This window comes from Egretta garzetta, unplaced genomic scaffold (genome assembly GCF_000687185.1).
Source record: "Egretta garzetta isolate BGI_Z169 unplaced genomic scaffold, ASM68718v1 scaffold187, whole genome shotgun sequence".
NCBI lineage: Eukaryota > Metazoa > Chordata > Aves > Pelecaniformes > Ardeidae > Egretta > Egretta garzetta.
In genome coordinates this window covers 400,697-423,932 of record NW_009260342.1, presented here as the reverse complement: position 1 = coordinate 423,932, position 23,236 = coordinate 400,697, and the positions used below count along the sequence as shown (strand labels likewise).

The following is a 23,236-nucleotide window of genomic DNA, read 5'->3' as shown; positions in this document are numbered from 1 at the left end:
GCTGTTGTTTTCCCATGGGCTCTGCGTGCCTGGAAAGAAGAGAAAACTCATCCCCGTGTCGCACTCGGCACACTTGAACGAACAACGCGGTGGGGAAGAAATAATTCCAGAGCCCCCCTCTTCCCGCGGTCGGTGGAGGAGACACCCCCCTCCCGGTTGTCGCTCTTTTGTCTGTGGCGCCTGAGGGTAGAGCGAGGTGGCCCCTGGCCTCCCTCTGCGTGGGGAGAAACCGTGATAAAACCAAACAGAAACTCCACTTACTTTCACTAGTTTTTCACCCTGGCGTTGTTTTTAGCTGTTGGATTACGAGGGCGAGGATGGGTAAGGTTTCTTGTTGGGAGTGCGGTGGTGGTGTAGCTGTATCGTACTGTGCTTTGGTGGTTGGGAATGTCCTGGTGTCAGTTTTTGTCCTGAAAAGCCGTTGTGAGGCCTGTGCCGTTTTAAAACAGGGAACTGATGTGGTTTTTTTCCTAGGAACGTTTAATTTTCTCCTTATGTATGTTTACCTTTTTCCTCAGAGTAGCTTTTTTCTTCCCCCCCACCCCCAGTCAAGTATGAGTGAAAAGTCTTCTGTCCTTCCGGTGGAATCTACTGATTTCTGTGTGTCTTTACTATATTGAAAATGGCTGAAGTGGGGAAAAAAAAAAAAATTGCAAAAATGATTAAAAGGTTCAAAGTAATCTGGACTGTTGCGGAGCTGCTTTAATCATTGTAACTGGTTTAGCAATGCTGTCTTCTAATGGCTCTGCTTGGAAGGGCAATGCAGTTGTTAAATTCAGCACTTATACTCTACTCATGTCATATAGCTATAGAGTTGTTAGATAATACAGCAGTACTATGAAGCAGAAATTAATGTTTCTAAACTTACCTTTTTTTACCCCCTTCAGGCTTATAAGGATGTGGAGGGCATTAATTTTATCAACTATAAATGTCTGTATTTCTGTGTTTGAAGTCAGTGAAGCTAATAAGAGACTTCGTAGTTGTATAAATAACCTAGGTGTTCCTAGGAGCGTGTACCTTTTTGACAGTTTCTCAGCTTCACCAGTAGCACCATGGCTTTCTTCAGTCCATTAATGCACAATGTTGATATGAAATTACGGTTTCCACTAACATAAATACAAGCAGACGTTATCAGTTAGGCACCTTTTCTTTTCCCTGCAATAGCTTATTGCTTTACCTTCCTGTCCTAGAACAGGTTCTGTCAAAGCAGACAGCTTTGATAGGCTGCTTTGAGGGAAATTTAGAAACGCAGGTACCATCAGTGCAGTCTGTTTTGACAACCAGAGACTTGAGTGGTGCGCTTGTCAGTCACTTTTGAGCAGCAGTAACCTTAATGGAGATGTGTGGGAAGTTATTTGTGTGTTTTCTGGTGGGGTTTTTTTTTTGGTCAGCTTTGTATCCGAACTAGCTTAGTTTCAAGCAAAATATTTTAGAAATTTGTTATTGTTGTATGCTGATAATTATTTTAAAAACTAATGTTCCAATGAACAGATGAACATATGAATCCAGAAATTGCATACGTTGATATGTCAGGGTTTAATTTACAGGCATCTTGGGACATATATATTATTATATAAAAGTGGTCATGCTAAAGCAGATGAGCAGTAATTTAACAGGATTGCTTTTGGAAACTTCTGCCATGTTGCCAGTGAATCACTGGCAATCACAGTGGAAAACATTATCAATCTTGTTGAATTAAGCATTACAGAAGATGAGATTCAGTGGGTGTGTACATTAAAATATTGACTTAATTTCTTCGTAGGTGGTTCAGGGGTCTTGGGTGATGCTGATGGTTGTCACCTTTGGTAATGATGGCAAAGACTGACATCCCATTTTATTTAGGGTTTGTATCTCTTAACTAATCAGTACTGCAAAAGGGTGTTTCATGATAATTAGGGAATTGACCTTTCACATTCTGTGATACATAATAATATGAAGGATAATTACCTTTTTTTTTTCCACACAAGAAATCATTTGGTTTACTTGCTGGGTACCTGGAAAAAGTGTTTTATCCATTAGAAAGAACTTGTGGAATCGTAGCTTTCAAACAGTATGAGGTGTAAAGCTGAACTAGAAGGAAAGAACTTGCCTGTATTTAGGCTCCCAAACATCCTGAGCATCTCAAAATAGCTATGCAGCAGCCACTATAAGGTACCTTTTAAGCAGATAACTCTTTATAAGACACTTTAATTTTTTGCAAAGCCTGCTCATTTTAAAAAAAATACTTTTCCCCAATGGAGTCACTGAATCATTTTGTAGATGACACTCTGTGTGGTTTTGTGGTGGTTCTTCCCGCACCCAGTAAATCAGGTGGGTGGTTGTTGGAGCATCCCAAGTAATATTGGCTGTTAGGCCAAAAAAAAAAAAGTCATGAACTTTGACTCAGAGAGATAAGCCATGGGGAAATTTGTAGTTTGAAGTTAATGCCTTGGACTGCATTTGGTAATGAGTATGAAAACATTATCATACAGGAATAAAGATATATACTTCTGCTGTGAAAGATTGTTATATAAACATCCTGCACCAGCTGAAATTTCAGTGTGACCTTCAAGATTCTGTGTAGGCTATGTTACAGTAATGCAGTCTGAAGTATCTGGACTCATGATAACTGAGAAAGAAAACCACAAGTATTTACTTATGTTGTGTTACTTTCCTTTCTGTACAGAGATATTCCACAGTGCATGCTGAATTAGGCACAGTTCCCATCACTTAGTTTGACCGTTTGTTTTTCTCAAGAAGTGTGTCTCTTGGTAGTTATCTTTTACATCAGTTTCATTTTCTTGGTTACCAGTACGGTAAAAGTTGAAATGGTATTACATTTCAAAGGGCTAACTGCTTTCTAAAGAGTTTTTTTTTTATTTGTGGAAATGTGTAATGGGGAAGAAGGTGCTAAAGTCTTATCAGATTATTGTAAATAGATTTTTCTGATATAAAAAGACTTTCTGGTGCTTGAGGAAATAGCTTTCCTGTTGCTGCATGGTAGCAACACGGGAGTTTTGTGATAGAAATATCAAGATTTCTAAATAACTTGTTGCAAATTTATGTTGCCAGAAGCAGTACTGGTTGTGCACTGCTCTGTGTTAGAATTTGCAGAGGAGTGTGTTTCATGCAGGTGTGATGGGTATCGCCCAGTCTCCCCTTTAAGATTTCTTTCTAATACAGTCAGAAGGAGGGCAGCTACATGTGGTCTAGGACAACTTTTGGCAGGTAGAGATGGCTTATTATATACATTAGAAACATACTGCAGAAATCTTATGCAGGCAGACTTCCAGTAGTTTGCAGTAAGACTGGCAAAATGGCTGCGAGTAGGTATTACTGTTACATTTGAGGAGGTGAGGAGGTAGCTCTTTGCTCTGGTTCAGGCTTGAACTTGGTGTGAGCGAGACACTTGCATTATGCAGACGAAAAACGTCGTATTGTCTAAATAGCAGCATCTCCCCAAAAAAAAAAAAGGAAGAAAAGGGAGGGGAAGAAAAGATCTCGGGAAGCATGAGGACCACATGTAGAATAATACAGAAAATCTCTTTACCACTTGATTGTGTGCCTTTACCTATTTTGTACAATGTTAGCTACACTGTTAAAGTATTAGGAACATGGAGAAAAATCTTCATTTGAGAGGTGGTTGGGAGGAGGAGAGAGGAGGCAAGGGAAGAGGGTTGTTTTGTCAGACAAAAGAATTCAATTTTTCCTCTTTTGCAACATAAGAAATGGAGGATACGCAGTTAAACTGAACAGTAGTGCAAATGTGGCTGAAGGAACTTTCATTTGCTTCACATAGATTATGGCAGAGGTTGCTATGTAGTTTGAGATGAACACAGAAAAGAGTATTTGTGTCAGATGGGTAATAGTGTGGTGAGTCTTGAGTTCAGCATTACAAAAGCTGGAGGGTTTATTGAAGGTTTGTTAATTCTAACCTTGAAGTCACTAAAGTAGCTGTGACATGGTTGCCTTGCTGTATCCCTCTTACTACTGGTTTCTTGCAAAAAGTCTTGTAAAACCACTTTTTTTAAATCCTTCACGTAAAGCATTATTTCTCAATCACACAAATATCTGGAGTTTGGGTGTGCATTTTATGTTAATCTGAGACTTCAGTAGTAGTAGGACTGTGCTTCAGCTACAAGATAACTGAAAAAACAAAGAGTGTGGAGTAGCTGAAGTAACTGAAATACGCTAGTCTGGGATAATCTAAATCTTGCAGGTGGTTCCTGATTTCTTCTGGTTTGGTTTTTGCTTTAACAAGGAAAGTCTGTTTTATCTCATCCCTCTACTATGCCAATTTAGTAGGTGTTTTTAAAATGATTTAGTTAACTACTATTTAAAAGCAGGCTGTTAATCTTAACAAAATTTGAGCATTCCAAATGTCATTATTTTTCAGGATGGTTCTGTGTTTATCAGACCCTGTCAGGATAAGCTTTGAATGTTGAGGTATGGTTGGTTTTAAACCTGTTGTTCATAATAAAATTCTGGTTCATCAGCTGATGGAGCAGTAGTGCTTGTAGCCTGGTTGTAAAAGGTCTTAAAAACTTCATCCTGAAATAATTTCTAGCAATTGCTTCAGTTCAAATGGTGAGCAAGTTGAAGGTTTTTCCGTTACAACTTCTTAAGTTCCCTACTGTTTTGAAAGGAGACTGCTACTAGAGTAGCAAGAATCTTGTCACTTTATTATGCGCTGAAGGTCTTCAGGGACCTGCGAGCTAATTATTTTTGTTAAATTGTGGCAGGCAGTGTTGGTCTCCAACTCAAATTTAAGAGCTCTTCTGGGCAAAAGGAGTGAGGTTCAGTGAAGGTATTACGAAGTGAATGAATTGAAATGCATGCTGAGTGGGGTGGTTTTAATTACCTACTTATTAATAAACCAGCTTCTGTGGAACACTCTCAGTGTTCAGTAGCATTTAACTTTCTCTGTGCTTTGTTTTGAGAGTAAACATTATTCATACTGACTTAGCACTCTTCACCTTTTGTAGCAGTTGTACTTGAATGAGTAACTCTTCCATGTTTTACTACAGTGGCTATGTAATAAAAATGTCCTTCAAAAGTGAGCAAAATAAAACTTAGTGTTGACTTACAAGAAAAGTAAGTCACATTCTTTCAGTTTGTTCCTCCCTCCCCCCACTTTGTTATCAGTTTAGAATGGAAATCCTTTGGGTACTATTTGATGTTAGGAACTGTACAAACAAATTAAAGTGTTAAGACTTCTTTATCGAGTGTTTGTATCTGATGAATCTGGTACTCACAGTACAGCAAGACTGAAGTGTTTTGTGCCCTTTATTTTTTTTAATTCTGTGCCAAGATGCAAGAGCCAAAGGAGAGACCTTGAAATTAATGGCCACCAAACTTGAAAGAAATAGTAGAAAGTGAATTTGATTAGCTTATATGGTGTTCTGAAATGGTGGCATGCTGCATAAACATTATTTTATGACCATTAATAATTCTGGCAGTTATGCAGGCCTAATCATAATTAAATCTCATGTTTCTGAGTGTAAGCTGTTCTCTGTGAGGCTCAGTAGAAAATTTTCCCCTGCCTTTACAAGTGAATGTTGTGCTAATGAGACCTTGAAAAATCTGCTCATGTTCATGAGTCCAGCGAAGCAATCATCTCTGATGTTTCACAACTTAAAATTCCTATTTCAGTTCACTTTACAAAAATCAAGCCTGGGTTTTGTGCCACAGTGAAGTTTTCTGAGTGGTTTGAGGAGATAAGAAACAGCAAAGTGCTGTCCTGTTTCAGACAGGAGGTAGGGAAGAAAGGGTAGGAGTATATGCATCCTGTGAAGCAAGTCTCAGCCTCCTCCTTCTATAAATGAGAAATCTTCCCAGTAGTGTATGATGTATTTTCTAGCTTGGTTAGGTAGGTATTTCTTGAGCTCTTCTAGAGCAATTAAGAAATCTGTTTTTGCGTGGCATTTGGGCAATTGTTTTTAGACATGTCTGAGGAGCTCAGGTGTTTACATGTAACAAATTGACAAAGTACCCTGTTGTAAACAACAAAACAAATTAATCAAATGCAAAAGATCTTGATAAATACTTGTTTATTATAATACTGACATTGTTATTGGTCATCTGCATTGTTACTAATTATTGTGTGGGTAGACATTAAAATTAAAAAATTTTGGAAGCTGGAAAACAACTGGCTCTTATTTAGCAGCTCCAGAAGGACAGTAATTCTTAGTCTTACTCATTTTGTGAAGAGAATGTGGATTTTGTTTCAAAAATAGATCAGAACAGGCCAAAGTCTCACAAATTACTAAAGCAATTACAAAGAAAATACCACTCTCCCGTGTATCTTTCCAGACTTGAAATGACTTTTCTGTAAGGAGTCTTTATTTCTTTGCTTGCTAAAATGCTCTGTTTTCTTGTAGGATGTTTTTGTGTTTTGGTTTTTTTTTTTCCCCCCTGGATCCATGGGTGTCTTCACATCTTCTGTTCTCTTTAATGATCTTTCATTCTCTGGTATTAGCTACTTTCCTTCTAAGTGATCTTTTTTTTTTAATGTAACTTTGTTCTGAGCCAGTATTCAATTTGGCTAGCTAATGCAGGTAACAGAGATGGCACATTGCCTATTAATTTTGTTGCTTTGACAATTCAGACTTGCAGGATGGGCTGTTTGGATAACGGAGCAACCGTGGGACTCTTTGTTCTTAGACTTTACTGGGGACTATCAAAATGTCACTGCTTCCTCTGGAACTGGTGAGAAGTTAGGGACCATTGTTCATGGTGCGCTCCCTCGTGACTACTTTGGCTGTTGCTGTAAATTTGAAAGGAGAAAGATAAAAATAAGTTAGGCTAAATTGGCTTGATGGAATGGACTGGGTAAGTTAAACCAGAGGCTACAACTCAAGCTGTCCTTCCTGTTTGAGTCATTCTCCTGTTCAGTTGTGTGAAAAGACCTCCTGTAGAATTAATTAAAAAAAGGTCTTGGTAGCATTGCAAAAAACTTTAGTTAAAATGGTGAATTTTAATTTTAGTCTTCCCTGTTTAACCAGGCTTTAAGGATGGAAGCCTGGATACTGTAACTTCTTTGTAGGTGATTCATACAACAAGCAGAAAGTGAGAATTAGTTAACTTTGGTTGCTTGGAATAGTCCACACTATTTTAAATGTGACTGTCTTGTTGCCAGCTCTTGTTGGATTCTGCAGAAAAGGTGTGAGCCATCAAGGATGTGTTCTGGACTTGCTAATGCTTGTGTGCATTGTTACTCTCTTGTATTTGTGTCCTGTATTAAGTCACACTGTGATTGCTATCTGAAAACATTGCCTTAGTGATACCTTTTTATGCCATTTATCTACTGTGTTGTACTTTATACAGAGATTTTTCCTGACTTGAAGATGGCTTACTTCACGATTCCCTCTGTTTTTATCTTCTAAATCATCTATTGCATTTGTCAAGTTTAAGGATGTATTTGTGTTGAAGATCTTCAGGGAGACAAGTAATTTGTTTTGCATTGATAATTGTGATTTAGTGCACAGAAAAGGTGCTCAAAGTAAGGGTTGATGGTGTGTTTGGAAACCCTCTAAATCATCCATCTATCTGCTCTTTCATAGAAGTAAGAGGTTTCCTGTCAATAACAGTAGGCAACTGGAGGTATCAGGGAATAACCCTGTTCTGACTTGTGTTGGAGTGCATTGGGAAATGTAGCTTTTCAGTTTTCCCTTTGGTGATGCTGCTTGGCATTTTACTGGTGACTAGGGAGGTAGAAATAAAAGGTCTATCAGAGTGCAATAAAAATACTCTTATTATTAAAACAATAAGGTGTAAGGCTGTGGACAGAGCTCTCCTAAATGCTTTACCAGAAAACAAAAAGGTACAGCCCCGTTGGTACTTCCCAGGCTGAGGACCTATATAGTGATAAGTCACCTTTGATGGCCTGCTTGGATTTTGAGAGCAGCATTTCTCTTTCAGCCTCCTGTTTTGAGGGCTGCTGGTAGAAAAGGGCAGACTTCTGGTTAGAGCAAGAGGGATCTGGTAGCAGAGACTTGACAGCTTTTTGGCTGCAAAGCAAAATATATTGCATAGGTTATATTTGTACTAAATGTATCCCTTTTCTCTAATTACCAGAGTTAAGAAGACCTATCTTCTCACCAAGCACTGTAATTTTTGCAGAATACATTCGGGGTGGGGTGGAATATTTGGCAAAACTTTCATCTCTTCTTAATGTGTGATGTTCTGTCTCATTTCTGTAGCATTTGTGAAAAGGAAGGAATAAAAATAGGACTAATAAGATGACATAAAAACTGGCAAGTCGCCTTCAGGCTTTTCTTTTTAGCATTTATTCCTGTACCAGGTGTATCGGAAATGAATCACTTGGGTTATTGTACATTAAGCATCAAAGTGTTTGCACTGTAGTTCATAGCAATGAAATATTTCCCCCCTGATTTTCTGAGTCTGGGGATTTACATGGCTTAAGCAAGCAGATCTGTAGTTAGCTTTGCTGGTCACTCCTTTCTCAGTGGAACTTCACAGTCAAATGTTTCTAGCAAAATAGCACACAAGGACTGGGTGGGGATGTCTCTGGGTGTGTTTCTGAGGAGGAGTTATATGATTGCAGCCATTTTTATGTGGGTTTTCAGCTTCACTCAACCAGTTTAGAATAGAACAACTTGAGCTCTGTCAAACTGAAGCTTGGGCATGATGTAGGTGATTTCAGGACATACCAGAAAGTCGTCTGCAGAACTACTTGGAATCAGTAAGGTAAATTGTATGTCAGTATTTGAGGGTGTAGTGGTGTGGCTATCACATTAGGCACTGCATGATGAGAATGGGGTGTGGTGTCAGTATTACTCACTAGGTATTAAAACGATCACAGGTGTATTTTCTTTTATGTAAGATCTGAAGGGAAAAAAACCAACATTATTCCACTGTGTCTTCCTGTGAGTAATATATGAATTGAGCTGATAAATAAAAATGTTAGTTGTCCTTTCCCCCCACCCTCCTCCTGGGGAACCAGGATGGGAAAAAGTAAGACTTAGATTGGTTCAGTTGCCGGTTCATGTGACAGTAATTGGGAGCCTTCAGGAAGGGGAAGTGAGTGACAGCAATCCTTTCCTTCAAGCACATCTGATAAGTTTTGAAATTACATTAATGAATTAGCGTTGCTTTTGAGAAGTGGGAGTAGAATCAGTCATGTTGATGTGACAAGCTGGTATGTGAGCTGTCATTAGAGAATGAAAATTGACAGTAAGCCTGTGAAAATCAAGTGACCGCAGTATGCTAATGAATACATTTAAATACTTTGTTCTTGTTAGGTTTTATATATTGAAGAAGATAATTCCCAGTGCAATTACGAGGGCTTCTGTAGTGCTATTACAGGTGGCTTTGGCTTACAGAAATGAGAATTTTCTGGTTTTGAATTGTTTGTCAATTTTGGCTTACTGTCTTTGCTTTTATTCCCAAAACAGTGAGTGACTAAACACAGGAATGTGTAAAGGGGTGTTGACTGCATGGGTGGTAAGATGGTTTCAAGGCCTAGTTTTTCCTTCCTATTCTTTTCATATTTTTAGATACCTACTGTTTAATCGGGGGTTTACACAATACAGGACAGAGGGAATTTAAATGATCAAGTCAGGCAAATATTGCCTTTACAAGGCTTACTTGTCACTTACCCTGACTTGATCTGCAGCAATAGAGGTGTGATTGGTAGAAACTTTCTGTGTGGTCCATGTGTGAATTAACTGTAAAACATTTGTCCGATTTACTCTCAAGGTACTGGAATAGGTAATACTGCAGTCAGGGGTGAAGGCTCAAACACTTGTAGTCTCATAGCAGCCTGTGATGGTGTGCCTTTCAAGAAGGAGATTGCTAATGGAAGTTAAAAGACCCAACTGAAGTACAAAGATGCTTGACTGCACAGCTACTGTTTTCATTACTGTTTTCTGAGTATCTTCCAGTCCTTGGTTTTCCATGAGTGAGGTCTAATCTTGTGTGAATAAGGTTCATTAGCAGGAGTTTACTCTTTGCTTTTAAAAAGGTAGACTAGTTAAGCATGCTATGGAGAACTGTATACGTTTAGTGATAGAACTCTGGCAATAGAGTGTGTGAGATGGTGTCCTATGTATTTTTTTATTTTACCTCATTCTGGTTGCTGATACTGCTGTAATATAGTTGTAATATGTTTTCAGAGATGAATACATCTTTAAGACTTAGCATTATAAACTGAGAATGAGAAAATTGTTCTTCATGGACCGTTCCACTTAGAACAAGTTTCATGCAAAGTAAGCAGTAAATAAGAGAACTTTCTTCAAAAAGATAAAATTACATGTCTGGAGTAGAACTGCTTTTACAAGGCCGGAGCAGCAAAATTCATCAAGTTGGCAGTGGATTTTTAATAGGTAACTTCCTGGGATTATTGTATTTTGCTCTCTTTGTTGGATGATTTTGAAGTTTTGTAACTCTAAACTTTTATAATTAAGGTTATAATTCAAAGCCTCTTAAGAGGAAGTAAGATGATTATTTTTTTCCCATTTAAATTCAAGCTCTTGGCAAAAATAAATATAGTTTTTATCTATTACTGAGTGGAGGAGCAATGGGATGTTGGATGTTTGGCTTTTTTCTCTTACACATGACTGTCTTGCATTGTTTGCTATATTAAGAAAAATAACTAAAAAAGTAAAAAAAAAAAAAAAAGGCAGCTTTCATTTTTGTGGTTGAGCTCAGAGATGTTTGCTCTTGGTTAAGAGTAGGTGTTTAATGGAAACCCTGAGACTTGAGCCTTTTGTTTCCACTCACTAAAACCACAAGTACTGTTTTTAATGATCTTGTAAAGCTGTAAAGAAAAGATGCTATTTTTATAAATCTGGAAGGTAAGTGAGACTAACACCAAAGCAGCAAAGTATTTAAGGTGGGTTTTTCTTCTTATAATGAAGGTTACATGAAAAGTCTCATTCAAAAGGAGTACCTTGCCCCGGGCTATTTCAGGCCTCTGGAAGTGCTCTTTTTAGCAGTGCTACAAATTGAATCACCAGTTTCTTTTTAGCAGTGCTACAAATTGAATCACCAGTAGCATTTAAAGCAAATGAGGCTCAATTACATTCTGAGTCAGAAGTACCTGAATTAACCTGCTTTTGAGCAACAGTTGTGTGACCTCTCCTACTGATATTTAAAGACTTTAAGCCCTGTGTGAATAGTAATTTAATACTACTTCAAAGTGATGAGCAGGTTTGTCCATGCTGAATGGTGTTTGGATTTTTACGACAAAACTATGCTCAGAGGTCTAGAGAAAATTTTTAATAGTATGTTGACTAGTTAATATTTTTGCTTTTAATGCAACTGTTGTAACAGAGCTGAAACTCACCAGGCTCGGTGCCATTTCTGCAACAATCTGCTTCTTAACCTTGGATGACTCCAGAGCTTCAGTGTAGACTAGGTTATATTATTAAAACATTATTGCAGCCTGTGTCATGGAAACAAGCAGAAGAGTCATCTGTGAAACTTATGTTCTTTATCTTAATATTCTTGCTATTATTACCAGTGAAGCTACTACTGGGCTAGCCAAAGGAGGGTTTCTGGCTCAGTTTGGTCCCTGTAAGCTATTTTTGTATCAGCTATTATAGCATTTACATGATTGCTTCTTTGTGTGCAACTCTGGTTCTAGGAGTAGTAAGAAAACTTGGAGTTATGGACTGCTACAGCATTCTTTCATCTTCTTTAGATTGCACTTTGCTCAGTGCTATAACCATAAGTGAAAGGATGATTGTGACTGTATTTGTCTGACTTGCACTGTCAAGAAACATTGGTTAAATCTAGGGGTGAAGCATTATCTTTTGAAACCTAGAAAACTTTTAGGTGGGTTTCGTATAAAGGAACAATTCCATGGATTGTTATCACTTGAGTTCTTTATTCCATTTCACCTACACTCATCATGCCAAACTTAGTCTAGTCATCCTCACTGTTAGGATTGCTTAATAGCATTTAAATGTGTAGTTAAAATCTAGACAATACTTTAGAGATGGCTTCCATTAATGAAGACATACTTAAAAATCTGTGTTGCCCTGGTTGTGTCAAAATAAGCTGCTCATGAAACTACACCTAAAAACTCGACAAGTCTGTGTCGATGCTAAAAGAGGCTGTCTTGAAGTTTCCCTCTTCTGTGCTTCCCCAACTCCTTCCCTTATGTTTCCAGGGCTGCTTGACCAATTAACAGATTTGAAGCAGGTTTTGGAGCCTGTTAGAAGCTAATGTGGGAAGGAAAGAGATTTAGTTTTGACCAGCTTAGGTCCCTGTTGTAGATGACATGCCAGATCTAGACCTGGCATGAGAGTACTTTCTGAGAAGCAGTTCTGACTTGCCCTGCTCTAACTCTTGCACGAAACTGCACTGAAAGTGCCAGATAGGTAAAGTTTCATTATCTGTCTTCATTGGTGGTAGAACGAAAACTAAGTCTGGATGCTTCAGTCCCCACAAGGTTAAGTGGTTAAGCCATGTTAGCTTGCGGTAAGCAATGCAGGTTATTTGCTTGCTTAGTGGAGATGAGATTCTGTTGCTGCAGTGTTAAATCTTGTTTGGAGTATCATGCTTGTAGGTTGTGGTTGCTATGATTTGGTCTTTTTTTATGGCTTGGGTGCTTTCATTAATCTTTTAACAACTCTCTTTTTAGTTTTAGACAGGATGAGTGCAGTTAGGCTTAAGCTGTGATCTGGGAGAGAAATGGCAAAAACCTAGGTTATGTTCTAATAGCAAGTCCTCAATCTGCCTACCTTCACTTCTTGGAAGTGGTTGTTACAAGTGCAGTGTTGTGGTAAGCAGAACAATGTTTTGACAACTGTTTTCAAATGTGCATCTTTTCTCTGAAGTTGATGGTGCCATACAGTTTCTTACTGATGTAGAAATGGTATCACATGGTTGACTGAACAGGTGCCTAAAGTAGAGGAGTTGAATTCTTGAAGCTGATGTAGTTTAATAATTCTGTCTCAGAATCTTTGAGAGGAGGGTGTAACGGGGTATAGAATTATAATAAGGCTTAGGGAATGAAAAGATTTCTTTGTCATTGTGAACTCCTGTTGTGATGAAATGCACATGTCAGCAAACTAGGTGCTCCACTGCCTTTTGAAATAACATCGTGGTACTCTAGAGATTGTTTTGTATGAAACATATTATAATCACAAGAAGGAATCTCTTATTATATGTTTAAAATGAACTCATGAATTAAAAAACAAGCAGATGAGCAACTACGTTGGTAGTTTTGTTTAAAAATTTATTAGTTATTTTTGCTGCTCTTGAATGACTTTGTGCTTTTATTAGAAGATCTTTTTGAAGTTTAAGTGCAGTCTTCCAAAATAAAATTGCTTCTAAGGTGAATAGAATAACTGAAGCTTTATTAGAGACTACTGTTATGTAAACAGTTATGAACATGAAGCTGTTGGACATATTTTTAAAATGGGGGCAGCATCTACTAAATGACAAGAAAAACCACCTCTAAATCAAAGAAATTAAAAGGGGGGGGGACAACTAAAGAGGAAGTTCTGAGACAAAGTTTTCAAGTGGGCACTTAAAATATTTGTTTTCTGAATACCTCTGAAGTTCTATATAAAATGAAATTTTACATTTACATTTTACTTTCAATGACTCATTGAAATAGAAGGCTCTTCTTTCCTAGGTTTGGCAGTAACAGGTGTATTCACTTAATACTGTTACGTATATTTCAGCATTTCCTTACTATTGCACCTGGAATTTTGGACATGTGAGGCTAGGGTTTCCGTTTACATCTATTAGGTAGTTTGAAAACAAATAATTTTGGGGAGAGTCAACAGTGTGATGCTAATTCTTGAACATAAGGGGAAGGAGGTGGAGATGAACTTCAGATGATTATTTGATTCTAGCCTTGTATATCTATCAAATAAATGTTTTCAGTAATATTTTCACAGTACACCGCAAAAAAAGCATGCACGCACACAAAGCACCCAAAAAAATTCAGCTTTGGCAATTTCTCGCATTTTTTTTTTTCTTTTCAGAGACAGTTTTTCTATTATAAAAGCTTACTGGGCAGGGGGGTGGAATTATTAAGGGTTGTATCGTAGATTGGAGGCTGGGGAGCTTTTTTTGACAGTTCTTGACCAATGTCTCCAGCCAGACTTGAATTCTCCCCTTCTCTGTCTTGACGTTTAACGTTGCAATGATAGCATTACTGTACTAGTAGTGTCACTGACATCAAAGCAGAATTATAGCTGCTGAATCAAGTTGGGAGCACTTACTGGAGAGTGGGTGGCAAGCAACACTTTCTAATTTTTTATAGGTTGGGGTTTTTTATGCTTTCTCTTTCATTGTATTCTGCTAGGTCTTAACTAAATGATTCATGTCTACTTATCTCAGTCTAAGAAATTATAAAGGCATTGCAGTGGCAACAAGATATCCCTCCCTCCCCCTTTCCTAAATTTAGTTTTCATCTACTGAACACCTACAGTAGTAGTCAGGTAACTTGCATGAAAGGAATGATACTGGCCTTAGTGATTTTGATATTAAATATGGTTTCTCATTAGCAGATGCCAATCCCATTACTGCTATGATACTTTTGATACTTCAGATCACTAAAAGGTACATAGGAAAAAAAAGGGTTTGTTCAGCAGATTAGAACTGAAAAGGTGCCTGTTCTTTCACCTGTGCCTGTGCAGCTGAAGCATTTGCAGTCTACAGAATGCTACCTACTTCCCATTGCTTAGCCTTCTTGAAGTTTACTACTTAGATATTAATTTTAGGTGAGCTGTTTGTTTGGCTCATTTGTTGCCCTCTTTCAGTTAAAATGAGGTATTGGCTGTGTAATTGCTGTGCACCCACACTTCTGCCTACCTGTGTTTATTAATAAAGATCTAAGTTTAAAACTGCTAGCTTCAACTATGAAACAGTTCAGCTGGAATGCCTAAGAAAGGAATGAGTAAAGAAAAGTAGTGGCTTCTCTAGCTGACACCAAGAGGAGGTAATGTGTGTCTGTACCCTTGAATCTGAAGACTTCTGCAAGCTTGTCCTGTTTATCTTTACTATGGCTTCTTTCATGGTGATCTGATGGCAAGCACTAGCAAATCTGAAAGTTGTGGGGTTTGTTTGGTTTTTTTAAACCAACCAAACAAAACTTTTTTGCAATATAGGCTTTTATATAAACTCTGAGAAACTGTCGTGGGAGAGATTACTCCTTCTGGACACACAAACCTGAACCTGTTTTTTCTGGTCTTCTGGTATGGATAAGCAATTGTCCTTTCTTTAACTTTCCCAGTTATTGTAATGTCAGAATATAATTTTTCAGGGATGCATTTATTGCTTGATCACTGGCTCTAGCTTTCAGAATTGTAGCTGTTGCAGTTATTTTGGTTATTTGGGTGTTCAGAAAGCAACTGTGCAAACATGTATCTGCTTCCGGGAAAAGCAAATTATTTGCTTGCCTCCTCAAGAGCAGGATTGATAGCTCTTGAGTATTCGACCAGTTGAACCAAAGTCTCTTTTAAAAACTGTTGTGGATATTTTAAGTGCCTTCTGCCTTTCTTCTGTTAATCTACTTGGTTCTTCCTTGATTTTTAAATTCTGGTTTAAACGTTGTGTTACTGTTATAGTCATTTGCTTTGACAAATGCAAGAACTTCTAATTAGAAATGAAAGGAACATGTTCTAGACATGCTTGTCTGCTGTTAACTCCCTAGACATTTATGGGCTTGGGAATCCTTATGATTGGTAGAAAAGTTTTCCTAGGTAATAGGTCATTAAACTGTTTACTATTAAGAGTTAGTCACTTCCCCTTTCTTTTAAATAAGCTGTAAGGGATGTATCATATCAACTAGAAATTATGAAGTTAGTAATTTATCTCTTCCCTGAAAATGTATTATTTGAGCCATGTGCAGATTTTGTTCTGAGGGGTATAAGCAGGGGGGTTTAAGCTTCCTTTACACAATTATTGTCTTTTAATGTTTGTGACCCTAACAGTGCAAGACTAGTGATTGAATGTTGAGTGAGAATAAGAGGTCAAGAAAAAACACTGGATAAATAAAACTTCATTCAACAGTTTTCCTTTTTGTTGTTAAGACATTAGCTCTTGCCTCACAGGATGTTGTGAAGCTTGTATCATCATAAATTGCTTTTAGATCCTCTGTTGGGGAGGTACTGTGATGTTTTGGGGTTTTTTGTTTCCCTTGTGTTGTTACAAGCCAGGAAGTTTCAAATGAGGGATAACATCTTGTCCTTAAGTGGCCTTGTTTTCCTAAGGTACTTTACAGACTACCAAGTTAGAGACCTTTGCATGAAAGTAGATAAACTTCTTCCTTTGTTTTCACAGTCAAAATAAAATTTACTGGGGATAAAGGAAGGCAAATCTTGAAGCTGATTTTACTGAGCTTCAGTGAGTTTGGGACAGAATTTCGATGGTGTTCATAATTTTCTTTTTACCACCCCCCACCCCCCTTTTTTTAAAGAGACTTAGTGTATGGCCACTGAAGCCTGTTGGTGTTCATGTGGCTTTGAAGGAGGGGTGAGAACGTCTGTACCACACACAATTCCAGGGTTTGCTGTTGGGTGGGAAGTTCTTTTGTTACAGAGCTCTGTCTTCTGGGCGAGTGTTCAGCGGTGTTGGGGAGTGTGCATGCGAACAGGCATGCGTGCAGTGCAGAGGAGGAATGAGGAACTGAAGCACTTGCCGTCAGTTGATGGTGTATGGCAAAGTTTCAGAGAGCAAACAGGAGGGGGAAAAAAATTCACTTTATCGGAAATACTATTCTGAGCTTATTGTATTAGTGTTCATGGAGCTCCCCGGGCAGAGGTAAGAAGCTTTTTCTCCTATGTACTCTTCTCTAATTAGGCACGGGCTTTCTCTCTCTTTTAAATTTTTTTTCAGAGGTTTTTCTGTGGAACTGGGTATGGAAAACACAGCTAGCATGATTTGTCCTTTTCTGTGAATTGTGAAGCTGGCAGTATGGGGTGTTTGTGTGTGTGTGGCTTCAGCATGCCTCTTGAGAACAGTATTGAGTCTCTACAAACAACCCATTACTTCTGGCTGGTCAGGGTTTCCCATGGGTTGTCAGGTCAGTTTTTCCCTAAAATGAAATTCAGGACTTTTTAAAGTATTAGGTTCTGCACTTCTCAGGAAAGAGAGGAAAGACACTTCTGTGTTCTTGGAAATGCTGTTTATTACCTGGAGTGCACTGAAATGGAAAACTTACTTAAATAGGTCCTGTGAAGCACTTGTGATAATTGGTCGTTTCTGGCACTAGGCAAGTATGGAGAGGTCCAGTTGTTGGGTAAGATTGCACTGTGAGTATCTGCTAATACTGATTAGTTAGGAATTGTTCTACTATTATCTGTTCATTCAGGTCACTGGTTTATTTTTAATGTCATGTGTCAGAGAAGTTTTGAAGTAATTAATGTATCACAGAACCAGTCCCACAGGAGAGAGAATTGCATCTTTGGCTATGTTACTTTATCTCAGCAATTTTTATGTTAGTACCGAGGAGTAAGAATCTTTAAAAGAATTAGTAAAATGGTATTTTCTTTATTAGATTAAATTATAGATTAGCCAAGAGCTGTATTTGCATGAGGAGATCGGTTAGCAAGCCTGTGTTCATTTTAGCAGTGAGGAGCTGCTTTAGTGTTAAGTTTTACGCTAAATAGGCTTACTTATATGTTCACTGTTAACTGTTACAAGAAGTTCTGCTCGTTTTGTTTCTGAGTAAGACTCAGCAAAAAATGAAACAGCTTCAGGACTAAAGTAAAAGCAGACAATAAAAATTACTGACATTCAGAATTTTGATCTTCAAATGTCAAGAAGATGATGATATTGCTTGAGTAAGAAAAGCATGGTGAAATGCAGTAGAGAGATATGTAAAAACACAGGAGCAGGTAATGCATTTAAGAGCTGTATGTACTGAAACTGAGCAGAGGGTGCCCTGTAGGTGTGCTGAGTCATCTGCCTTAAACTGTAACATGACTTACTGTGGACTGCTGCTGGGAAAGATCAGCGCTAACTTGTGCGTGACGAAGTGGCACATGATACGTCTGTGCTAGTACATGTTAGGTCCAAATAACATGTTTGTGAGGGAAGTCAGTATATACTTGGTACCTGCACCAAAGGACTTGGAGTGTGATTAATTTAGAGGGTGTTGAATTTTAACCGAAAGCAGAAGAGTTTGCCTGTATGTCATCATGTGTGAAACTTGATGCCAGTGAGTATTGGTACAAAGTTCCAATCCAATTGGTTCTGCGTTTTAAAAACATCTTATTCTCGAGGGTTGAATCTGCAAAGCTTTCTAGCTACGTGTGGAAGGCTCTGGTCATCACGGATGTAACACAGCTTGGGCAGGAGAACTGCGTCACCCCTCTGTGTTGTAGTCCAGCAGAGTAAGAAATGTGAAAAAGCACTGAACAGTTGTCCCGGTGGTTTATAGAATGATCCTGTTTTTCTCTGAAACACTGGCTGGGTCCCAGAGGAGACAGGTCACTGATCTGTTTACAGCGTGACATTTCCAGTCTGAGTTGAAGGATGGAATTTCAGGGATTTCTTGGGAGGTGGGGGAAGGCTCAGAAGAGAGGAGAAATGTTTTCAGGTGGTTCTAGCTGTGGGTAAAACCAGCTTATGCAAGGCAAAGCACAAGAAGACGACTTGCATACAGATATTTTATGTGTTCGGATTCAGAAAAAAGGGAATAAAAACTGTCTCTGGTCCCAATTTACTATTCAAGGCATATGTCTTGGGGCATCTTCATTCTTACAGCTCTTGTCTTCCAATTTATGTACTGTGGATGTGTCTCATTTTTTTGTTTTCTTGGGTTTTGGTATATTTTTTTTTTTTCCCCCTCAATCATGCACAAAATGTGCATGTGTATTTAAAGTGTTTGGACCTAATAAGTGTGAGATCCTTAGCAAATTGAGAGGGTGGGTTAAAAATATCATAATAGTATGGGAAGGGGGATTTTATTTAAATGGGTATGTCTTCTATAAATATTTGCATTCTTTGCATTTTCTTCACCTCTAGTGTAATGCTGGAGAGAAATATTTAAAAAAAAAAAGAAAAGTGTTGTACCATGAAAGTGTGACTATGCTTTTTCTATCCTATCTGTACTAGGAAGTGTTGTCTTTCTCTAGTGAGGATAGTTCCAGTAGCTGTCTGTGGTAATGAAACACTTGTTTCCATCATTTTACTGCTGTTTGTAATCTCTCCTGTTTAAAGTAGCTCTTTGAAGTTAGAGAGTGTTTTGCTTCCAGTTATTTCCAAGGTTATAGCAAGTCACAAACCTTGCAAAAAGATGCACATCTTTCCCAGCTTCACTTCTGTGTATGCCCCGTCTGTATGCTTTGTGCCTGGGAGAGATTTACGTTGTATCTCAGTGCTTGGCTCTGCTTTCTTCTCTGAACACTGAAGATCCAGCAGGAAAACTGGTCCATGTATGTGGAAAGCTGTGGCGGCAGCAGCAGTACTTGGTTTGGTGCCAGCCTGTATGCATGCAGCTCATGAACCATCAGTCCCTGTGATGCCATTGCCATCCTACATGGGACCAGAGGAATTCCACAGTTCTGTGCTATCTGCTTGGGAGATTTATTAGCAGAGCGGTGGTGTTTGCTCAAACAGCTATTATTTTTTCCTGTGGGGAAAAGGTTGGCTGATCAAGCCAGTTGGCCATCTGTTCCAGCAGTTAGACTGTGCTGAAATAGATGATTTCCTGAGGTTTTTACCAGCCAGTATTTTCTATTGTCAGTGCTATCTGCGGCCTTCCTCTGGCATTTAGGCACCAGTATGTGTCCACAGGCACTGCAGGGTGGTGAAATAAGGGTAGGAGAGAAGTCAATCATGGGTATGGGGGAATTGTCAACCACTGGTGAAACAAGCCTCTCCAGTGATTGCATAGCCACATTCAGTGCAGTGGGTTTTTCATTTCACATGCCATGTGCCCTTCTATTCTGACAGTTTGGTGACAGGCTTGGGCTCATTAAGATCGTTTTGAAAGTTGTGCTTGTGTGTAAGCTTTGGTTCCGTTTTTCTCCAGCATTTTGAGACCTGAAGGGATCAGGGATGCCACTAATTGCTCCCTCCCTCCCCAGACTCCCCAAACTTCTCTTTCAACTGTTGAGATTGTAAATAAATATGACCTATTGCATTATGCCAGTTGTCTGGAGGGGCCAGAGGTACAGGTCTCCGTTTACTAATTTATTCTATTTTTTTTTCTTTTCTTAGTTAACTCATGTTAAAGTTGTTTCAACTCCTTTTTTTTTTTTTTTTTTTTTTTCCCTCCAGTTCAGAGTCTGGAATGGTGGAGTCTCCATGTCCACAACAGCTTTTTAGTATAGATGGTATAGCTTCACGTTAGCTTCTGGTTTTAGATTTCCTCTGTTGGTAAGAAACTGCTCTTTTCATTAATGCTTGGTTAATAATCAGTGTTTCAGATAGACTGTTCAAACTGTTCCTGAACTGCGGATGAGTCTGGGAAATTGTTGGTGGATATTTTAATTCCAGTGTGGTGGAAAGGAAGCAATATGATTCAGCTCTTAAATTTTGATCTGCAAATGGTATTTCATAGCACAGCAATACATACACTAGATTTATCAAGCTGTGTACTGCTCTTTGCAGAAGGATTTTTGTGGAGTTTTGAGGTGATTCCTATTACAGATTTGGTCTACAAAGAATGATTCTAGCTGGAATACTTGATACCAAGTACTATATACTGTATACTTAAAAACATATAAAGGGGGTGTGGAAGTAAATTTCATCGATGTTTTAGGGAGTTAGCTCAGTCAAGTAATTTACAAGTATAAGTGTTTTCATTTGGGTTTTGATGGTACAGTAGTAATAGGAATGATTTTGCTGTCTGCTGACAAGATGAAAAAAAAATTATTTCTTTGTATTAAAAGGTAGTTGTGGGGGCAGGGAGAGGGGGAACACGACACCCTGAACAACCTTGGCAGATCTTCTAGTTGTGCAATGGTGGTGATAGGGTTAACCACACGTAGTGCTTCTTCCTCAGTACCACCCTGTCTGGGTAGTATTGATTTCTTATTGATTCCTTGTCGGCTGGTAAACAGTGGCTGCGTGGCATTGTATGTTGTCTTCTGAAGATAGAAGTATTTTTTTTTTTTATTGATGAAACGTGGCTAAAAGCTTAACTAGTAACTCTTCATTGTTTACCTTGGCAAAATGATGAACTATGAACAACATTGCACTAAATTCTGGAACAAAAGCCTGAGGCTTTTCAGAGTTTCTGTTTTAGCATTAGACTTCAGTTGCTATGTTAAAATGCTTTGATTCTGAATTGCAGACGTCCTAACTTGAAGCTTCTCTCTACTTAGAATTGAGATTTTAATTTCGAGGTTGTTTTTTAAACTAAGATTTGATAAACAGTTGCTATTTTGCTGATATAAGAACTTTGTATCTGAACAGATACTAGCAAGCAAGTACATACCTCACGGTATGAAACCTAAGCCAGCTGTGTGTGGGAAAGAGAAACCAACACATCTGGGTGGTTGGGGTGGGTTTGTTGTTGCTTTGTTGCTTGATGTAGAAGAAACCTGTTTGGTGGTAAATCTCTGACCTGCATTGTTTTTTGCTAACCTCACTGGTGATAGAAAGTAAGCCAGCCATATATCAGAAATATTTTTATTACCAATTTTCCTTTTGGTAATGATTCTTTTCAGATCACTTCATCTGTCTACTCTTTAATATTTCTCCTCACATGTGGATTTCTGCTTTTATTTAATTTTTTTGTCCTGTAGAGATGACTTGTCTTCCATGCCCTTGTAATTAATAACATTTGATCCTCTTAGCATTTTGATTCAAAAGTGCCAAGTAATACAGATCTCCGGGGTTCTCCTCTATTGTCGTGTTTCAGCGTAATCTCTCAATGCATTAAAAATTTTACTTTTTCTGTCAATTTAATCTCTAGGTAGGCAATTAATGATATAAATCAGGGGTAGAAAAGGGTCCCTGAGAAACAATTGGCACCCTTCTGTTCCAAAGTGACTTCTAGAAATTTTCTTGCTGCTTTTGAGGGATGGAGCTGCTTGATGGGCAGACTGAGGGCAAGTTATCAATGCTGAATTATACCCAGTAATGCATGGAGATTCCCAGGGTAACAGAGGTGTGACCGGATAAGTCCGTATGGTATGGTGCAGCTCTGTACAGATCAGCTTGTGTGAAGGTGCTGTAGTAGCAGTATGTGGTGTTACCTAGTGCTGTGCGTGAGCTGTACTGCGTGCAGACTGTGTCTGACTGTACCCTGAGCCATTCACCCATTTCTTCTTGAGGCTATGGCAGCTCACATGTTTCCGCAGAGTCATTGTGTGCTAATCCAGAGACCACTGGTCGGAGGAAAGTTTGCTTGTGATAGAGGTTTTGTATGAAGCCTTGTCTAAGCAAAATTATTTAAAGCTCACAGTGAATACTGTAAAAAAAATTGTTTCAGTGGAATAAGCACAACAGCCCTTCAAAAATTGTCTGTCTGTTCAAATCTGGTTGATGTTAATTGACTCATTTGTAAAGAAAAAAAGAGAACATAAAAACTAAAAGCTAATTAGTCTTATATCATCAGTGAGATAGATAAATACCTTGATTTTTTTTTTTTTTTTAAGCTGCATAACAGCAGAAATGGTTTTAGTGACACTTCCAGTGCCAGACACAAGCTGGAATTAAAGCAAGTCATGACTCAGTCCTCTACTTAATGTCAGAACTGGACTCCTAGTTCAGCTATACCTCTACAAGTGGTATTTACCTAGCACAAAGGATTTCACATGCCTGTTCCAGTAGAGAATGCTAACTTTCTGTTTCTGTTTTCTTTTAGGCTATGTTTCACACTATGTGCTGACTGTCTGTACTTACAGAAGATATTTAAAAACAAACAGACTTTTTTTTCAAAGATTTTGATTCCAGTGGAATCTGTGCTTTAGATTTTTGTCTTGTCAATTAACTCCTGAAGCAATGCCTGTACAAGCTCCACAATGGACGGATTTTCTCTCCTGCCCGATTTGCACACAGACTTTCGATGAAACAATCCGGAAGCCCATCAGCTTGGGTTGTGGCCACACTGTCTGCAAGATGTGCCTCAACAAGCTCCACCGTAAGGCATGCCCTTTTGACCAGACCACTATCAATACAGACATTGAACTCCTTCCTGTGAACTCAGCCTTGCTGCAACTAGTGGGTGCTCAGGTATCAGTACTTTTTTTGTTAAAATCTGCTTCTATGTTGTTTTCCTTCTTTCTTTTAGGAGGACAAATTATGAATAAAGAATGTGACTGTGTTAATGGTGTGTAGAGTAGTCATCTACTTTTTTTAAACTGACTTTAATGAA

At 38.5% G+C, this 23,236-nt stretch overlaps 1 protein-coding gene across 18 annotated transcripts in view; it reads left to right on the top strand.

The window, feature by feature from the left end:
• The first annotated feature begins 1,783 nt into the window (after positions 1 to 1,783).
• Positions 1,784 to 23,236, top strand: part of RC3H1 (ring finger and CCCH-type domains 1) — a 56,457-nt gene continuing 35,004 nt past the window's right edge. For 5 of the 18 annotated variants that reach the window (XM_035898097.1, XM_035898092.1, XM_035898104.1 and 2 more), the window contains exons 1-2: positions 1,786 to 1,843; positions 22,727 to 23,094. In XM_035898097.1, the coding sequence (XP_035753990.1) occupies positions 22,864 to 23,094 (231 nt within the window). In that variant the 5' untranslated portion in view covers positions 1,786 to 1,843; positions 22,727 to 22,863. Of the gene's footprint in view, positions 1,844 to 17,193; positions 17,217 to 22,726; positions 23,095 to 23,236 lie in introns of those variants that run through there. The other 13 variants (XM_035898106.1, XM_035898107.1, XM_035898102.1 and 10 more) reach the window with 6 other exon arrangements.